The sequence below is a fragment of the Calidris pugnax genome, unplaced genomic scaffold, assembly GCF_001431845.1.
Source record: "Calidris pugnax isolate Ruff unplaced genomic scaffold, ASM143184v1 scaffold41, whole genome shotgun sequence".
Taxonomy (NCBI): Eukaryota; Metazoa; Chordata; class Aves; order Charadriiformes; family Scolopacidae; genus Calidris; species Calidris pugnax.
The window spans coordinates 7,816,007-7,832,336 of NW_015094509.1; the positions used below are offsets into that span (position 1 = coordinate 7,816,007).

Consider the following 16,330-nt stretch of genomic DNA (forward strand, 5'->3'; position numbering starts at 1 on the left):
GCGCGGCCCTGCCCGTGTGCCTCGCGGCCGTCAAGCGAGAGCGGCCGCAAAAGTAACCTCGATTTCGCGACAGCGGGCGGCGGCGGCGGGGCGAGGCGGCGGCGGTGGTTGGGGTGAGCGGGGTGTGCGGGCTCCCTGAGGGCCGGGGCGGGCTGCCGGGGAGGGACGGCGGGGCCGAAGCTGATGGCTGTACGGAGCGAGGCCGTGAGGCGGGAGGCGGGGACCTGAGCGTTTGTCAGGGGTCGTTGGCGGTCGGCAGGCCCGGCCCTGGCACCTTCAGGGTCCGGCTGGTGGTGGCCCGGCCGGCTGTGGCCTAGTGGGTGTCGAGGTGCAGGTCAGTGTGTGGTAGTTGTTTAAGGCCGCTTGGGTGCCGTTGCTCGGCGTTACGTTGATGTGGAAGGTGTTTCCAGGCCAGTTTTGTTCTTCATGACCAAGATCATTGACCATTCATGAAGAGCCCACCCGGACATGACCCAGAGGCCTTCCTCCTACCAGTGAAAAGACCTCCCCTCTGCACCAGAGCCTCTGAGGAGAGCTCTTATGTCCTCGATCTTGCTTCTGTGCAGCAGCGTCCAGCCCTTTAGGCTTTGAGCCTAAAAGCTGGCCTGTGAGGTCCATATATTGTATCGCTCTGTTTCAAGTAGGTTTTGCAGCGGGACAGCCAATGGAAGTGTTATGTAAAAATGTTCTAAGTAGTTCTAGTTTCTCAGGTAGTTCCTGGTAGAGTCACAGGCCTTAAATTACTTTTTTATCTCATACTGGTTATTAAAAAATCTTTGATTCAGTTTTTTACATCAGTGAAAGCTGGTATTGCTGTCCATTCATTGTTATCCTCTTCTGTTCCCTTTCTCCTACACGAATGTTCATGAGACTCCACGATGTACCAGTGTGGGGAGCTGAGCTGAGGCAGTAGCTCTATTGAAGCCTTAACCACATACACCACTGCTGTCTTTCTTTCCTTTCTGCCCTGGCTGTGGTTTCTCATCCCTTGTCTTGCCCCACTTCCACATGGACTGGAGCTTTTGCTGAGCCATCTACAAGAAAGTGTGGGCTAGCAAATCAATGAGCAGTTGTCTGTATGGTTAGTTGTCTCAGCCAGTTCAGGCAAGGGCCAAATTAAATATTCTAACTGATTCAAGGAAGAAAGTAGAGGGATGCTAGGAGGACATTAACTAGTGGATAGAATGGCTTAGGACAACTGTCAAATTTAAAACTCGGGGGCTTTTTGTCAGTTCAGGTTAAAACAGGTCAGTTACCCAGTATGATCTATCAACTGACTGTAAAAACAGCTTGTACTGTCACAGTTCAAGGGGTGAGTCTGCCTCTTTGGGCATTAGTGCTGGCTTGAAGTTGCTTACAGTGACTGGCAGAGTGGCATAAGATACCCTAAAACCCACTTCTATAGATCAGGATTTAAGTACAGTCTATCTTTGTGAAAACAGAAGCTGAAGCAATGTTGTATTTTAATGTCATCTCATCGCTGGGCCCTGCATAGATTGTTTGTTCTTCCAGCCACACGGCACTTCAGAAAATTAGTGATGCACATCTGTAATTCTGTTGTGATTCGCTCCAGCCTTTCAAACAGTTATGCTTTGTTTTGTCACGTGGAAAAGAAACAGTTTATAAATATCAGAAACTACTATAGATGAACAAATGCAAGTTACTAATCTGATCTGTGTCCTGATTTTTACAGTGGAATAGCTACAATTACTGCTAGACATTTAGCAGGCTATGCAATTATGTTGGGAACTACATCCCATCTGTGTTCTCCCTGCTATTATATCACCACAAAACCTCTGTTTGGAGGCAGTGCAGGCTGCAGCTCAAGGCTGGTTTTAGGTGTGTGTCTGCCTGGCAAACAACGTGGGACGACAGCTACTGAAAATTACTTTATATCTGTGAAATCTGGAGGAGATTTTTGCTTGTCAAAAGCTATGGGGAGAAATAAATATATGTGAAACAATGGAAAGCAAATAGCATTTAATAGTTTGTGTTTCTTTGCCTTCCAGATTTGGCACCCACAAGTTCCAGATGTCCTCCTGGATGTTGTTGCTGGTAATGGCCAGGTGATGGGCAAAATTCTGGACCAGAGAAACCAAAGGCAAGGCAAGATTTGGAAATGTTAGCGGAGTCTGAGGAGGCAGTGATAAATAATGTAGTTTCCAGGTGCAAACAAAAACAGTGTGACAATCAGCGAATTGTAATAGAAGTAAAAGAAGCAGTTTTGAAGCCAAGTCAAGAAGAGAGAAATTTCTGGGGAAGAGCAGAAGTTGAAAATGGTGTCATTTAGTGGTGGCAGTAAAGTGATCTGTACTGCTAGAGTGTGCAGCATTCATCTGATGATCTCCCTCTGCTTATCTGTTGATTAAAGTGCATCTCTTGAAGTTGGTAGAAGGTAAAACATCCTTGGTTCTTCAGATCAGGAAATTTGTGCCAGAAGAGGTCTGGGATTCAGTGACAGCTGTTGTTGCAGGTCTCAGACTCAAAGCCACAAGGATTCTGCCACTGCATGGGATGATGCTTCTCCAACATCAGTCTTAAAAACATACTGAAGTTCTCATCAGAAACCCCCTTGATTGTATTTTTTGCTTCCAAGTTGCCATCCATGCTCCATTTGAAGTCTGGTTTTGGTTGGGGCTTTAAATATATATATATATATATACACACACACATTTATACATGTACATATTTGTTGTGCTTCATTTTTCTGTCAAGCACAAATAAAGTTTTTGTTTCCCACTTGATAAAAATACACTTTCCTGCATTCTGATAGACTTCTGTCCTGTCAAACCAGGACAACTTCAAACTTGCTAAAATATGTCAAACTGTGTCTTGAAGACTCTTAGTGCTGAGGGATCAGCAAGGTGTGTGCAAAATGTAGCTTCCAGCATCTGCAGCTCCAGCAGCGCAGAAACCTTAGGACAGCAAAAATACTCAGAGTTTTCATGATGTATCTTGTATCTCTATGAAAAGTTTTCTAAAGCTGAATCCCCTGTGATCAACCAAGCCAAATAAAAATTTTAATTCAAATTATAGAATATTTATACGCTGTTTAACAGTCCAGCATAAATCTACTGTATGTTTTAATGCTTTCATCGGTATTGGAAACTAGTACTCGACTTCATATTCTGCTGCTGATAATTAGCATTGTTCACCACTTTTTAAACTTTCCATCATGGTTCTTGCTGTCCTTACAGTCCCAGCTTTGTGCAAACATAATGCTTATTTTGTTAACGCTGAACTAGCAAAGTCCTGAATTTCCTGTCTCTGCAGGAGACCTGTCAAAGTGTACGCAGGAACAAGTGTAAAAAGAATTGTTTGTCATCTTCATAATACGGTATTTTCTTGGGCAGACTCTTCTAAGACATAGACTGGCCATGCTGTGGCCGAAGCAATAGCACATCCCAGATACGTGTAATTGTAGTTCCCCTCTGTTGTTGATGGCAATGTAGCCACGGAAGCACAGAGGTAAATGCGGTCTGTGAAACCCACCTGGGAGCTTGTCAGGAGTCTATGCAGATTCCACTCCCAGCTGCTGTGGCAACGCTGTCACTAGGTCACCTGGCTGGTAGGTGTCCCAGCTAATCTAATGCTCCTCAAGCCTGTCTGCAGCCCACGGTGTTGGCTGTGTGATAAACGTGCTGGTGAAATATGGAAATGGTGCAGCAGATGCTGTGTGTTATATTTGGGTGATATGTGTGCTTGCTTGTGTTATGTGTATCTTCAGTACAGGTTTTATTAACTTTAATCTTAGCAAATACCCTTCTAACACAAGCACCTTTTATAAGCAGTGAAGATATGCTTTGATACTTGGATATATAAGATCTTCTAAATTGCAGGTTTATATTGTATTCATGGAGAGGAATTGCAAAGTTCTTTTTTCCCTTTAGAGCAAAATTTGATATTAGTCCTTAGAGATCCTTATTGTTCTTAAACAGTTCTAATTCAGATTGAGATTCTCCTGGAATGTTGTATTGCAATTGCTAGGTATTACCTTAAAGGATTTGAGTGATGACATCTTTTTTCTTTGTTTTTTTGTTTTTTTTTTCTAATGAGCAGCCTTAGTTCTGTTACACATCAGAGCAATGTTACTTGTCAATACAATGAGCTTGACTGTGATGGTTTTGTTTTAAAAATGAACTGTATATCATGTTTGGATAAAAACAAATTAGACAAGAAACTCATCTTTTTAAGGAATGTAATTTTATCAGATTTAAGCGGCTACTTTTCAGTAATAATGAATTCTGTTGTCTTCAATCTTACAAACAAAACTGTAAGGCTTCAAATTGAAATGGCAGCAAGGTGTTCAGTTTTGGGATAAGTACCTCCATCAGTAATAGTTGAAAGAGAGACTGGTGTATTTTTTTTTTCCCTCTCCTTAATCTAGTCAGATCTCTTGTATTGAGTTGTAGGTTTTCCAGTGGCTTGCTTTGGGAAGCTTTATTTTAATGGGCTGTTAGGACAGCATCTAGTCAGCAGCTGCTGGTTAGACATAGAACTCAGTGACTTAGGAAACACTACTGAGCCTTTTTCTTTCTAATTTTTCTCATAGGCATTATAAAGCAGTGAAGAGAAACTGAAGGAAGGAAGTATTACATGCCTTACTGACCAGAAAAATTCCTGAAGTATTTGGACAAACTACGTATATATGTAGAAAAATCTAAAAAGGTAGGATATCTTCCTTTTCTGTTCTATTTAAAAAAACCTCATCACTGCTGAAAACATCTCTCACAATTCTCAGTGGGGTTGCAAAAGTAATTTTGTGTGGTAAGGAGGAATGTGAAGCCTAAAACATATTATTTTAAGTGAGTTCTGGGGAGTCTTACCAAATTCTACTAGGCTTTTGATGAAGGCAGGTTGCCTCTTGGTTCTGCACAAAGCTTCCCAATCCATTTAAAGTCTACTCGGTTCTATAAAATAGACCATGTAAGAGAAGACAGTAGCTCCTCAGGATTTCAGGCTTTGCTGCAGTTTTGGCTTCTTGATCTTCCCAAATATGAAGTATTTCTCTAGGCATGTGGAGATTTCATGCTGTTCCCCCTGGAAAGGAAGTCTACAAGGAGTAGAGAATCTTTGTCTTTGTTTTCAGCGTGAAAGCAACACGTTAAGTGACGTGGAATTCACAAATACAAAATCTGCTGGCTGAAAGTAGCACAGATAGCATATGTAAAGACACTGGTTTGTCAGTTTGTTTGGCATTACATAAAAGGCATTAAAACAGAAAGCAAACATTTGCCTTTGAACTTGTTACAATGTTTCTGCTTCTGGTAGAATTCAAGTAAATAGAAACTATATATTTCACAGCGGCAGCTAGAACTATGTTCAGTAACAGAGTTCAGAACAAGCACAGCTCAACTATCTACTAAAGTCTTTGCTTTCAGAATTCAGAGAATCTTGATATAAAATTGGGATTCTGACATCCAGATGTATGATCCCCACATTTTCACTTAAATCTTAAAGTCTCCAAAGTATGCAAGCGTTTGCATTCTCACCTGTGAAGTTCCTTATTCACGTTAAGTTCTCTTTATTTCTAGAATTGCTTCCAGGCCTTTTGGGGGACTGAGCCATACAGATTCAGTACAAAGCTGCTCTATTTCTCTGTGTTGTTTTAAGAGGTTGAAAGTGTGTGGAGAGGATGGGTTACGACATCGAGCGCTTCGTTGGCTACGTTAACGAAGGGCTGTTGTGCTCCATCTGCCGCGATGTGTTGGAAGATCCGTTACAGGCTCCTTGTGAACACGCCTTCTGTACTGCTTGTATACACGGGTGGCTTGTTCATCACAGCAACTGCCCTGAAGACAGACAAATGATTGATGTATCTTTGCTACGACCTCTCTACAGGTACACAGTAATCTTGCTGCATGTTGAAATGACGTGAATTTCTCAACTTTGCTGGCATAGCTTCATCTCTTGTCACTTACTGTCACTCAAATTGTCTTTATCCAATATGCCTATGGCAGAAACTGACCACTTGCATGAAAGCAATAGCATTTTCTAATTATTATAACTAACTTACAAGGTATTAATATTCCAAAGTGGAAAGAACCTTTAGTTTGTTCTCCACCTTTTTATATCTTGAACACTGATTCTAGATCTCTGTCTGGATATTATGCTGAATGTCTTCTACAGCACTGAAGCTTTCCAATACTTTTTTGGAAAAAGCAGGGAAAGCAACTTTTGACAACAACAATCACTAAACACAGAGTATATTTTGTTTTTCTGTTCAGTCTTATCTAGATACTGTAGTGGGATTTGTAATGAATAATTCTGGTCAGTATGAGCTAAACTTCTCACCTTCAAATCCTTGTTTTAGAAAGGTCTTTAGCCACAAGAATATCTGCCTTGAGCCCCCTTGTCATGTAAAGCAGGCTGTTTTCACAAGTGTTTTCCTTAATTCCTTGCCAGCACACAGAGTTCCAGCAGCAGACACCGCTTGCTGTTTAACCCCTGCGTTGTCTAATCTTGCTCAGATTAACAGTTATCTTTGTGTTTAAAACCTTCAGCCCCAGGTGTTAAATTAACTCCATTAGTACTCTCACTATTTTTGTCACTAATGAGATTTTACTGTCTGGAAAGTTGGAGTATGGTGTAGACAGAACCCTAGAGTTTAATTTATGGGCTGTGTTGTCTATACTCACTGTAGTCAGTTTGGTTGTCATGTTTACAAATACAAAACTTAAATGATGAATGAGTAGCCCTAGTGTTTGGTTTTGGTAATATCTGCTGAGCTAGTGAAAGGTCAGGGTTAAAAATTTATTCAGAAAATATAGATTTCATTTGCACATTTAATTTTGGAGACTGGATTTCCCGTTAACATTGTTTCCTTTAAACCTGTTCTTTTCCAGTATGGTCACTTGAATTCTGAAAAAAAATAAAATAAAAAGAAAAAATAAAAATTATAGTCGTTATTCACAATTTTTCCTAATGGAGATTAGAGTCGTACTTTTTTGTGCCCAAAAGCTGAAAAGACACATTTTTCATTAATGTTCCCAGATTTAAGGACAAATTATTTTTTGTTGCACGTAGATACATGAAAAATGATTTAAACCGTCTTCAGCTCCATTGCAAAAACAGAGAGTATGGCTGTGAAATGGTTTGTTCTCTGGAGTCTATAGACAGGCACGAAAGGGAGTGTGAATACAGTCAGATACCTTGCTCCAACGCCGGTGAGTAACGTTAAAAGAAGTCAAATCCTTTATATTCAGGAAACGTGTATTTGTCATCCAAAATTTGGTACTGATTTATGACAATCACAAGGATTAGCTACAATTCCTCATGCAGGAGCTAATCAAAATGAATGAGAATGATGGACTTCAAATTTATGAAAATACAGTAGTGTGTTTGTTTTGCTTTCTGTCAAGTTATGAGTTTGTCTTTCAATTTTGGCTGCTCATTTTGATATTTAAATCAATGCAAGAGCACCTACAGAGTGCTTATGGGTCACAGCAAAAAGTCTGGCTCCCTGGTGCACATGCTCACTCTGTCTTGTGGTGTTAACAAAATGCATCTTGAAAATGAGAATTGTTTTAAGCTAAATTAGAGTTTGTGTGTTTATGTTAAGGTCTTTATTTAAAAGAAACCTAGACCTCCTGAGGAAGAAGCATACGGCTAAAAAGAAACATCCTGTTAAAATTTCTCAGTCGGTTTTATTCAAAATGTCGTGTGTTCGCAGACAAAGTTAATTCCTAATTAACGATGCTGAGGGCAAAGTCAAGTCTGGCATCGTAATTAATTGTAACAAGATGAAGGTGCTAGAATTGCTCCCCTGGAAGCTATAATTTCTCTCAGCAGTAAGTGACTCCTCCAGATGCTTCAGATTCTCCTGTTTTACTTTCTATGGAAAGAGCAGGGTTTGTAGAGTTCTTACCCCTTCTCTCTGATGTCTGGTGCTCAGGGTGTGAGGGCTCTTACCTCTCTTCAGCTCTTCCTCAAGAGAACATCCGAGTGTATTCTGAGTATCTATCTCCAATTACAAATCATTAGATTTATTAGGAAAGCCCTTCTAGAGGGCTGTCTTTTGTAACTTTCTGGTAAAAGTGCTCCTTCTTGCCAAGCCATTGTTGACAAGTTCCATTGCTCTGCTCTTTCAGTTTTCATACATCTGTTTTATCTTCAAATGAATTGGAAGGAGCCGCAGTATATATTACATCAGTGACTCAAACATTAAAAGGAAAGACTACAAACTTCAGACTTTTAGAGTCTTAAATGCAGCAATAATTTATGTAGTGTTCTTTTTTTGTTCTGCACATTTTACGCTACAGACTTGCAAAGTTTTTGTCCTAGAATTTCAGTGGAAATGTTTCTATTTTTGCATCAGATATTAAATATTCATAAATAAATGTTCTTGTTTATGTGGCCTAGTATGTTATACACAGAACCAACCAATGTTTAGGAAAACAAGGTTACATTCCATCTCTACAATTTTACTACGTTTCCTTGGATTTTTTTTCTAAATTTGATACATAATGGGTGTTTTTTACACACATACATTCTGCTTCAATTCCAGTCATTGCAGTCAGAAGGTGCTTTAATGCCAGAGCAGTGGCAGAATCTTCACAGAAAATACCTTCTTTTTATACATGTTTTCATTTAATGGATAAATATATTCATCAGACTTTTTAAGAGTGTTTTATTACTAGTGTGTTATAACTGTTAGAACTATTTTGTATACTAGAGAAATCACCTTTTTTCATTGCTTTAACAGATTGACAGCTGGTTAGCTCAAGACATTGCAGTTTGTTTGCTTGAGTGTTTTTGTTTGGAGTTAATTAAAAAATTAAAAAAATTTAAAAAAGGGTGTGGGGTTGTGGGTGTGGGGTTTAGTTGGTGGGTGGTGTTTTTGGGTTTGTTGTTTTTTGTCTTTTTTTTGTTTTTTTGTTTTTGTTTTTTTTAATGTGGTTGGACTTGATGATCTCGGAGGTCCCTTCCAAACACTAAGATTCTGTGATTCTGTGATTCTGTGAATTCAAATGCTTCTTTAGCTGTAAATGACTGGTTTTACTTCACTGTTCCCTCTTCAGGTTGTACGGTTCAGATTGAGCGACGTAACTTAGAAGGTCACCTGGCGGTGTGTGAGTACCGGAGCCGGGAGTGCCCCAACGGCTGTGGTTACACCATCCTTAGTGCAGAAGACACACAGCACAATTGTGTGGCAGAGCTCAGGACCGAGCTGGAACTACTTCGGTACAAAGCTTTTTCTTTGATTTTTGTCTTAGTCTGGGCCTAAAATTACTGTATAAAGCACTTCGAATACTAGCACTGGATTCCAGTATGTGTTAAATAGTCTGTTAATTACTTGATACTAATGGGCCAGAGTATTATTGTGTGTCAGCATAGACTTTAAATTCTTACTGGTTTGAATTTTTTGCTACTTTTGTGTCCAAGTTATCATAAATCCTAAAATAACATTGCTTGCTGTTGAACCGCAAGCTGGCTATATAAAATGATAAAATACCTAACAGGAACTGAAATGAAATTGGCAATTTCATTTTTCCATTGGCCTGACGTATACCCAAAGTCACATTATATCTTTAGTTTATTTTTTTTTTTATAAATCCGAAAGATAGAAATCTGTTATTATTTTATCTGGTACAGACGGATAGATTAAAACTCTGAGGACCTAATTTTCAATTTTGATTAAAGTCCTGACAGACCAATAACATCTAGTTTTATTTAAATTAATAAATAGTACTGTCCTGCCTCTGGAGAGATGTCCTGTAGAGTACAATGGGAATCGGATTGGGCTGTTTGGCTGCAAGAAGGTTCTCTGGAATTTGAAAATACTTTTTTTTTCCATGCTTACAAGACCTAACAAGGAGAAATAAACTTTTTAGGTCAGAAATGATCTGCAGAGTGGAGGAGGCAAAACACGAGATGGAGTCAAGGTTAGATTCACAGAGAAGGCATATGGTCCAAAAAGAGAGTATTCTGCAAAATGAAATCGAAGAACTAAAGGTAAATATGATAATTTATTTTTTTCCCTCTCCTGACAGTCTTGCTTTTTGCTCTTCCCAGTAGTTGCACTTAATCAAGTAACAAGGAAAGCCTTCTTCCCTTTTCATTCACCCCGTTCTTATTGTATCACAGAATAAGGATTTTTAAAGCCCAAAGCATTGGATGTGCTTTATAGCTTACGTTTTTATTTTCACTGAATTTGATGTTGAAGAATGTATCTAAACATAACCAAAACCTTATTTTGTTTGGGGTCTTGGAATACAAAATTTAAGCAGCAGCTGGATAAGTCCACTCCTTCTCATTAGGAAAACTATATTGGAATATTTGAAACAAGACCATCTCAGTAGGTGAATGCTGGATTGTGTCTCAAGTAGTTTACATTTGTTCTGCCGTCAAAACATTATTTCAGTGTTGCTTATTCTTTGGAATCCATCACCCTACACACCTGGCCAAGTCAACTCCTTACCACCATCATTAGAGAAGAGTTTGTTTCTTGCAGTAAATTTGTTACTTGCCTTTCAGAGTCAGATGTCACGAATGATGTCAGACATCCGCTCTCTGATGGCTGCAGAGAGACAGCACCGGCAAGAGCTGGAGCAGGCAGAGCTGGAAAAAAGGGAATTAATGGAGCTGTTGAGGGGGCTGCAGAAGGACTGTCGGCTGACCACCAACGAGGGAAGCAGGAAGGCAACAAACTTCCGCCCTCTGGCACGACTGGAGAGTGTGAAACGAAAACCTAGGGAAGTTACAGTTATCTAAACAGAAGTAAGCTCAAAAAGCATTTTCTTCTGTGACCATCTGGCAAACTTTTCTACTTTTTGTGAATGATTGGTAAACTGTAGATCATTTCTGATTTACCTGGGGTTTTTTTCTGAAAATCTGGATTACTTTATTTCCTCTTGGGGCATGAAAACAAACAGGAGAACTTTCTCTTAGGGAACACTGGGCATTAAAACCAGTAATTGGTAAATACGTTTTTAGCTACTGTTTTTATAAAAAGGGGGAAGGAGGCTTGATTTGTTATCTCTTCATTTACAGGAGTTTTTCAAGCCTGAAAGCTAGAGCCTTTTAAAGTCAAAGATACTTAAAGGTTGTTTCCTTCCTGGTCCATTATGGTCCATGTGGGTCTAGTTCTCGCTTATATTTGAAAAAGAAAGGAAATGTGATCATCAGTAATCAGAAATGTGATCAGTAATGATCACTTAATTTTGAGAAAAGTCAGTGGTAAGATTAGTAAGCCAGTAATAGAAATGGATAGATTTTGTTTGTGTATAGTCTGTACAAGGTATATTTCAAAGGTGGAAAGAAAGCACTTCAGTGTGCTGTTCTGCTGCGTAACACCTTCAGGCGAGGTTGGCTTGTACTTTAGAGCTTCTCTAATTGCCCAGGCTCATACACACTTAAGAGACTAATACCAAAGCCCGAGATAAGAGTCATCTAAAGCCTTTTAAATAGATGTGTGAGTGACTTGGAGTTTGTGGGAGGGGATCTGCATTTTATATAAAAATTTGAAGCTTTTATATGTGAAAATATCCACTATTTCTACAGCGTCCTGTAAGCTTAAGACCAGCCCATTCAGTCCTCAGTATCTTTAAAGCATATATAAATATCTTGAGTATCCTTACTTTTTCTTTTGGCAGGTTTAAGGCTACTTGAACATTAATATATCCACAACTGATGAATATTTGCACAGTCACTCGGACTTCGGACGTCTTTATTAGTACTCACGTTTGCAGCTGTGTAAGAGCTAGGATTTTTTAAGACTCACAAATACTGAATCGAGGGGGCATTTATGTGTAAGGACTGCATGAGAAATCTCTGCACTTCAATTTTTCTCTCAACTTCCTGCACAGCCTGTTTGTGTTGTTTTCAGTGCTAGAATTAAGCCATATTCTGTCCTCTCGCAGCTCTTCAGTGGAGTACAGAATCACAGAATCTTCTAGGTTGGAAGGGACCTTAAAGATCATCTTGTCCAACCGTCAACCTAACTGACAGAAATAGACTCCCACACAACAAACAAGGAGCATCATCACTAAACCATACCTCCCAGCACTACATCAACCCGTCTTTTGAACTCCTCCAGGGATGGGGCCTCAACCACCTCCCTGGGCAGCCCATTCCAATGCCTGAGAACCCTTTCAGTGAAAAAATTTTTCCTAATATCCAGCCTGAACCTCCCCTGGCGCAACTTGAGGCCATTTCCTCTTGTCCTGTCACCTGTGACTTGGGAGAAGAGACCGACCCCCACCTCTCTACACCCTCCTTTCAGGGAGTTGTAGAGAGCAATAAGGTCTCCCCTCAGCCTCCTCTTCTCCAGGCTGAATAACCCCAGCTCCCTCAGCCTCTCCTCATAAGACTTATTCTCCAGACCCCTCACCATCTTTGTCGCCCTTCTCTGGACCCGCTCCAGCACCTCAATGTCTTTTTTATGGTAGGGGGCCCAAAACTGGACACAGTACTCGAGGTGAGGGAGGCAGAACCTGGCCTCCCGTTCACTGAACGTGCTAAATCAGTTTTGAACTTTCAGGAAAACGTGTGCAGGTGCAACCCGAATAAGCTAATTTTATAGTTTAGAAAGCAAATACATCTCTGTGCACGCCTTGCTGCCACTCAGAGCAAGGCTTTTCTGGCTAACAGCGTAACCAAAGAGAGAGGCAGCGACCTTCTTGAGCACATCCACCCCGACGAAGGCTTGCCAGCAGAGCTCTCTTCATTTCAGGCATTCACAAATCCTTCCAACTCGCTGTTTCTTTAGCAGCTCTGGGGCAGATGTGCACGTGGTCAGGTCTGGAGCGTTTAAAAACTGACAGAAATAACTCTTCTTTAAGAAGTTTCTTTGGTTTTGTTTTTCGGAAAGAAAACATTCATAGGAAGAGTGATGTCCAGATAATTACTTGCTTTCAGTCCTTCTATTCTCCATTAAATTGCAGTTGTTGACAGTATTTCGGTCGCTGTAGCAGGGTCACCACCTCGTGACACAGCACATCCCTCCAGCAGCCCTGTGTCACAGGTGGAAACTAAACCAGTAGCTGTCCTTTGGAAAGACCTTCACTCACACTAACCATTCAGTGGGGACCTCACATGGGTGTGTGTATTAAAGCTGTAGGTAGAAAGTAAGAATGCTTTTATTCTCTTGTGCTCTAAACGAGCAAGCTGGTGGTGTCTGTGGTCTCTATGACTATTATTTCAGCATTCACACTAATTTTGAAGCACCAGATTTCATGCTGTTAGAGTCAGTCAGTGCTTTTCTGTGTGCTGTGACCGTGTGGTTCTGTGCCGTGACTTTATCTACTTTGCTTAATGGGAAAGAAGAAAATTACTTCAAAATCCCGTAGAACTGGGATGAGCTGGAGCATCTCTCCCAGGTTGCAGGGCAGCAGTGGATCACCCAATCCTTTCTGTTGGGACCACAGGAAATAGCCATATTAGCTCTGTGCTTTTTCTGCAATGGGATCTCTGCATTTGTTTGTTTTAGGAGTTTCACCATCTCAGTTATGACTAAATTCCTTCTAGTGTAGGAAATCGTGTTTCGTTAATCTTTACTTTGCATGTGGCCTGCTCTCTGTCCTTCAAGTGACAGACATGAAACTGCACGAGAAGATACATCCTGAGTGGTAGGGTGGCACATGCTGAGGTGTGGTCATCATTTTCCCTGTCTTATAATTAATTAGGCTGAAATTAAATAGCCCGTTATGTCAGTATTTTATCTACTTTCAGCTTTTTCAGCCTCATGCATTACACAGCTCTGAACAGCAGCTGGCAGAAGGGGTATTTTTCTTCTTTTTGAACAGTTTAAGCCTTTTTATAAAAACTAAGGGTCCAAGCATCGTAGTAGACTTGGTGTAAGTGAAGACATTCACTTGGAAACGCTGCTTCCCTGGTGGCCATCAGATTTTAGGATTACACAAGGGAGCTGCTGAAGGCACGTTAGGGGTTACTGCTGTTGGCATTTCTTGTACCAAATCACACTTCAGTCGGCTCCATTTCCTCCCAAGCAGACCAGTAATCTTGTCCTATGTTAAACTGGATGAAAAAGAATAAAGTTAAGGATGTATTTAAAGTAATTAATATTGTAAAGGAAGCGGTAAGTTTGTCTTTGGAAAAAAAAAATATCAAAATTTGCATATTTATTCTGAAGACCCAAGAGGCCAGTTGTAAAAACATGTAAACTAGTTCCCTTAAACCGACTTCTCCACTTGAGAGGTCAAATTCAAGACAAAATCCTGTTTCCTCTGCTTCCTTCAGCACTGAGGCTGCGTTCCCTGTTCTCCTGCTCTCCTCCCAGAGCAGAAGATTGTTGGTGGCCTTGGCCAGTACGGACCGTTGCCACCAGGAATCGCTTAATTTGCATTGGAACAGTGACTTTGGGGAGAATTTCTGATGGGTTTAGATGAGTTTCAGCAGAAGGCGTGGAATGGGAACCATTCCCTGGCTGTGTTTAAGGGCCGTTTAGATGCGGTACTGAGGGACATGGTGTAGGGGAGGACTTTGTAGAGTAGGGGAGATGGTTGGACTCGATGATCCCAAGGGTCTCTTCCAACCTCAATGATTCCATGATTCTATGCAGCTGAGTCAGGGGCGGGAGTGGCAAGGGACGATTCTGCTGGAGTTCCTAATTAAGGTAGCAGTTATTAGTTGTGATTTTTAGAACTAGATTAACAATCTCACGTGAGCTGAATTAATTTAGTAGCAGACATCTACAGAAGGTGCTTCCCAGCACAGAAGGGAATGGAATTACAGAGTGGAGCAGCAGACCAAGTGTAGCGATGCATTGTAACTGGCCAAAAGGCTTTGCATCTCAAACGTTCTTAGATGTTTTCAAGGAGTTTCATGTATGAATAGATCCCAGGTGGCCAACGGTTCCTGAGACCTCTAGGAAGGGGTGGCCTCATGAATGACATTTTCCACCTGCTGTCCTCTGGGGTGGCTCTGCCCTAGTGCTTTTCTGCAGCCCTTGGACTGGGAAGGGCTGGATGGAATGTGGAAGGAGCGGTACCAGCCTTGCCTTTCTCCCTCCACCGTCTCCCTCCACGGGCAGCAGGGGCAGGGAGACTTTTTACCACATCGATAGATGCCTTTTTTATAAAGACCTACAATTCTATGCAACTTTCTATTAACAAATAACTGTTGAACTGTCTTCCAGCCTCATGGGTCACTGCCAAGCTATTTACATTTTCTACCTTTATAGATACAGGAGGAGAAAACAGCGCTTAACAGGTCTTAACCTCTAGCCCGTAAAAGAAACACTAACACTATTTGTATCTCTTTGAAGTACACTTTGTATAAAAACGGAACTAATAAAGGGTCTATATCATAATTAATGCCCTTTGGTTCGCTTCTTTCTGTTACAGAAGTTTGAGCACCTTGTTATCAGATGAAATAGCAAAATTGGGGTGTGCTGGCTGCAGGAATAAACCACAATACGGGGCCCGGGCACTGGAGCAGGTGAGGCAAGATTTTGCCAAAAAGAGGACAATAGCAATACCTATATAAGTTATAAAAAACAGCAATAAACAAGGCAGGAATTCAATCAAACTATCCCTTCCCCAGGTTTTTTCTCCTGCCTCACAGGGGGAGTTTCTGACTGGGTCGAGCAGCTGTTTGAAGGCAGAGCTGGGAAGAGCTGGAACGTCCCGGACTATGGGAGTGCGACTCTGGCAGGATAATGAACTGGCAGGAAGGGAAAAATTAATTGTCTGTCCATCAACTGAAGGGATCTCACCCTGATGCAGGTTTTCTATAGCCACTGCAGGAGCCCATGAGGGAGATGAACACATAAGAACAGGAAAATGAGATGGTTGTGCAGAAGTTGTAATCTAGGGATGCATTTACTTCAACTTCAGAGCACAGGGTTCTGCACACAGTCCTCTGTGTGACCTGTCTGCGGCGTGTTCTCCTACCCCAGGGAGGGGTTCCTCAGCAGGGTCACAGCAGGGCTGAAAGCTTCCATCTCACAAGGAGCCAGAGCAGCGCGATGCCTGCGGGTCCCTGTGACACCCCCCGGCTGCACCCGCCCTTCAGCCAGCACAGAGTAAGGGGCTGCACAGGAACACAGAATTCCGTGGGTTGGAAGGGACCTTTCAGACCACCAAGTCCACCACTAACCCATGGCCCTCAGCACCACGTTGACCCAGCTTTTCAATACCTCCAGGGATGGCAACTCCACCACTTCCCTGGGCAGCCCCTTCCATTGCTTGACAACCTTTTCCATGAAGAAATTTCTCCTAATACCCAATCTGAACAGCCCCTGGTGCAACTTGAGGCTGTTTCCTCTTGTCCTGTTGCTTGTTATTCGGGAGAAGAGACGGACCTCCCACCTCACTACAACATCCTTCCAGGTCGATTGCTGCTAAAGGTTTTGCAAGTGAAAAACACA

At 41.5% G+C, this 16,330-nt stretch overlaps 1 protein-coding gene across 3 annotated transcripts; it reads left to right on the forward strand.

Moving 5' to 3' along the window:
• The first annotated feature begins 71 nt into the window (after positions 1–71).
• LOC106902024 (RING finger protein 151-like) lies at positions 72–11,943 on the forward strand. 3 transcript variants are annotated; one of them, XM_014965185.1, is made up of 9 exons: positions 73–113; positions 2,010–2,055; positions 4,553–4,668; positions 5,535–5,841; positions 7,027–7,166; positions 9,021–9,183; positions 9,834–9,954; positions 10,477–10,719; positions 11,595–11,943. In XM_014965185.1, the coding sequence occupies exons 4-8, from the start codon at positions 5,636–5,638 to the stop codon at positions 10,711–10,713; spliced, it is 867 nt and encodes a 288-aa protein (XP_014820671.1). In that variant the 5' UTR covers positions 73–113; positions 2,010–2,055; positions 4,553–4,668; positions 5,535–5,635; the 3' UTR covers positions 10,714–10,719; positions 11,595–11,943. The 3 variants fall into 3 exon arrangements, with proteins under 3 accessions (XP_014820672.1, XP_014820671.1, XP_014820670.1); XM_014965184.1 differs by having other exon boundaries at positions 74–113; positions 5,614–5,841; XM_014965186.1 differs by having other exon boundaries at positions 72–113; positions 5,616–5,841; positions 10,477–11,943.
• Positions 11,944–16,330: the final 4,387 nt, after the last annotated feature.

Bases quoted from the DNA above. Each gene is read 5' to 3' on its own strand.
- LOC106902024 (XM_014965186.1), top strand. From the start codon at position 5,636: ATGGGTTACGACATCGAGCGCTTCGTTGGCTACGTTAACGAAGGGCTG. The intron at 7,167-9,020 runs GTGAGTAACGTT...TTCCCTCTTCAG, and splicing joins GATACCTTGCTCCAACGCCG to GTTGTACGGTTCAGATTGAG. The intron at 9,955-10,476 runs GTAAATATGATA...CTTGCCTTTCAG, and splicing joins ATGAAATCGAAGAACTAAAG to AGTCAGATGTCACGAATGAT.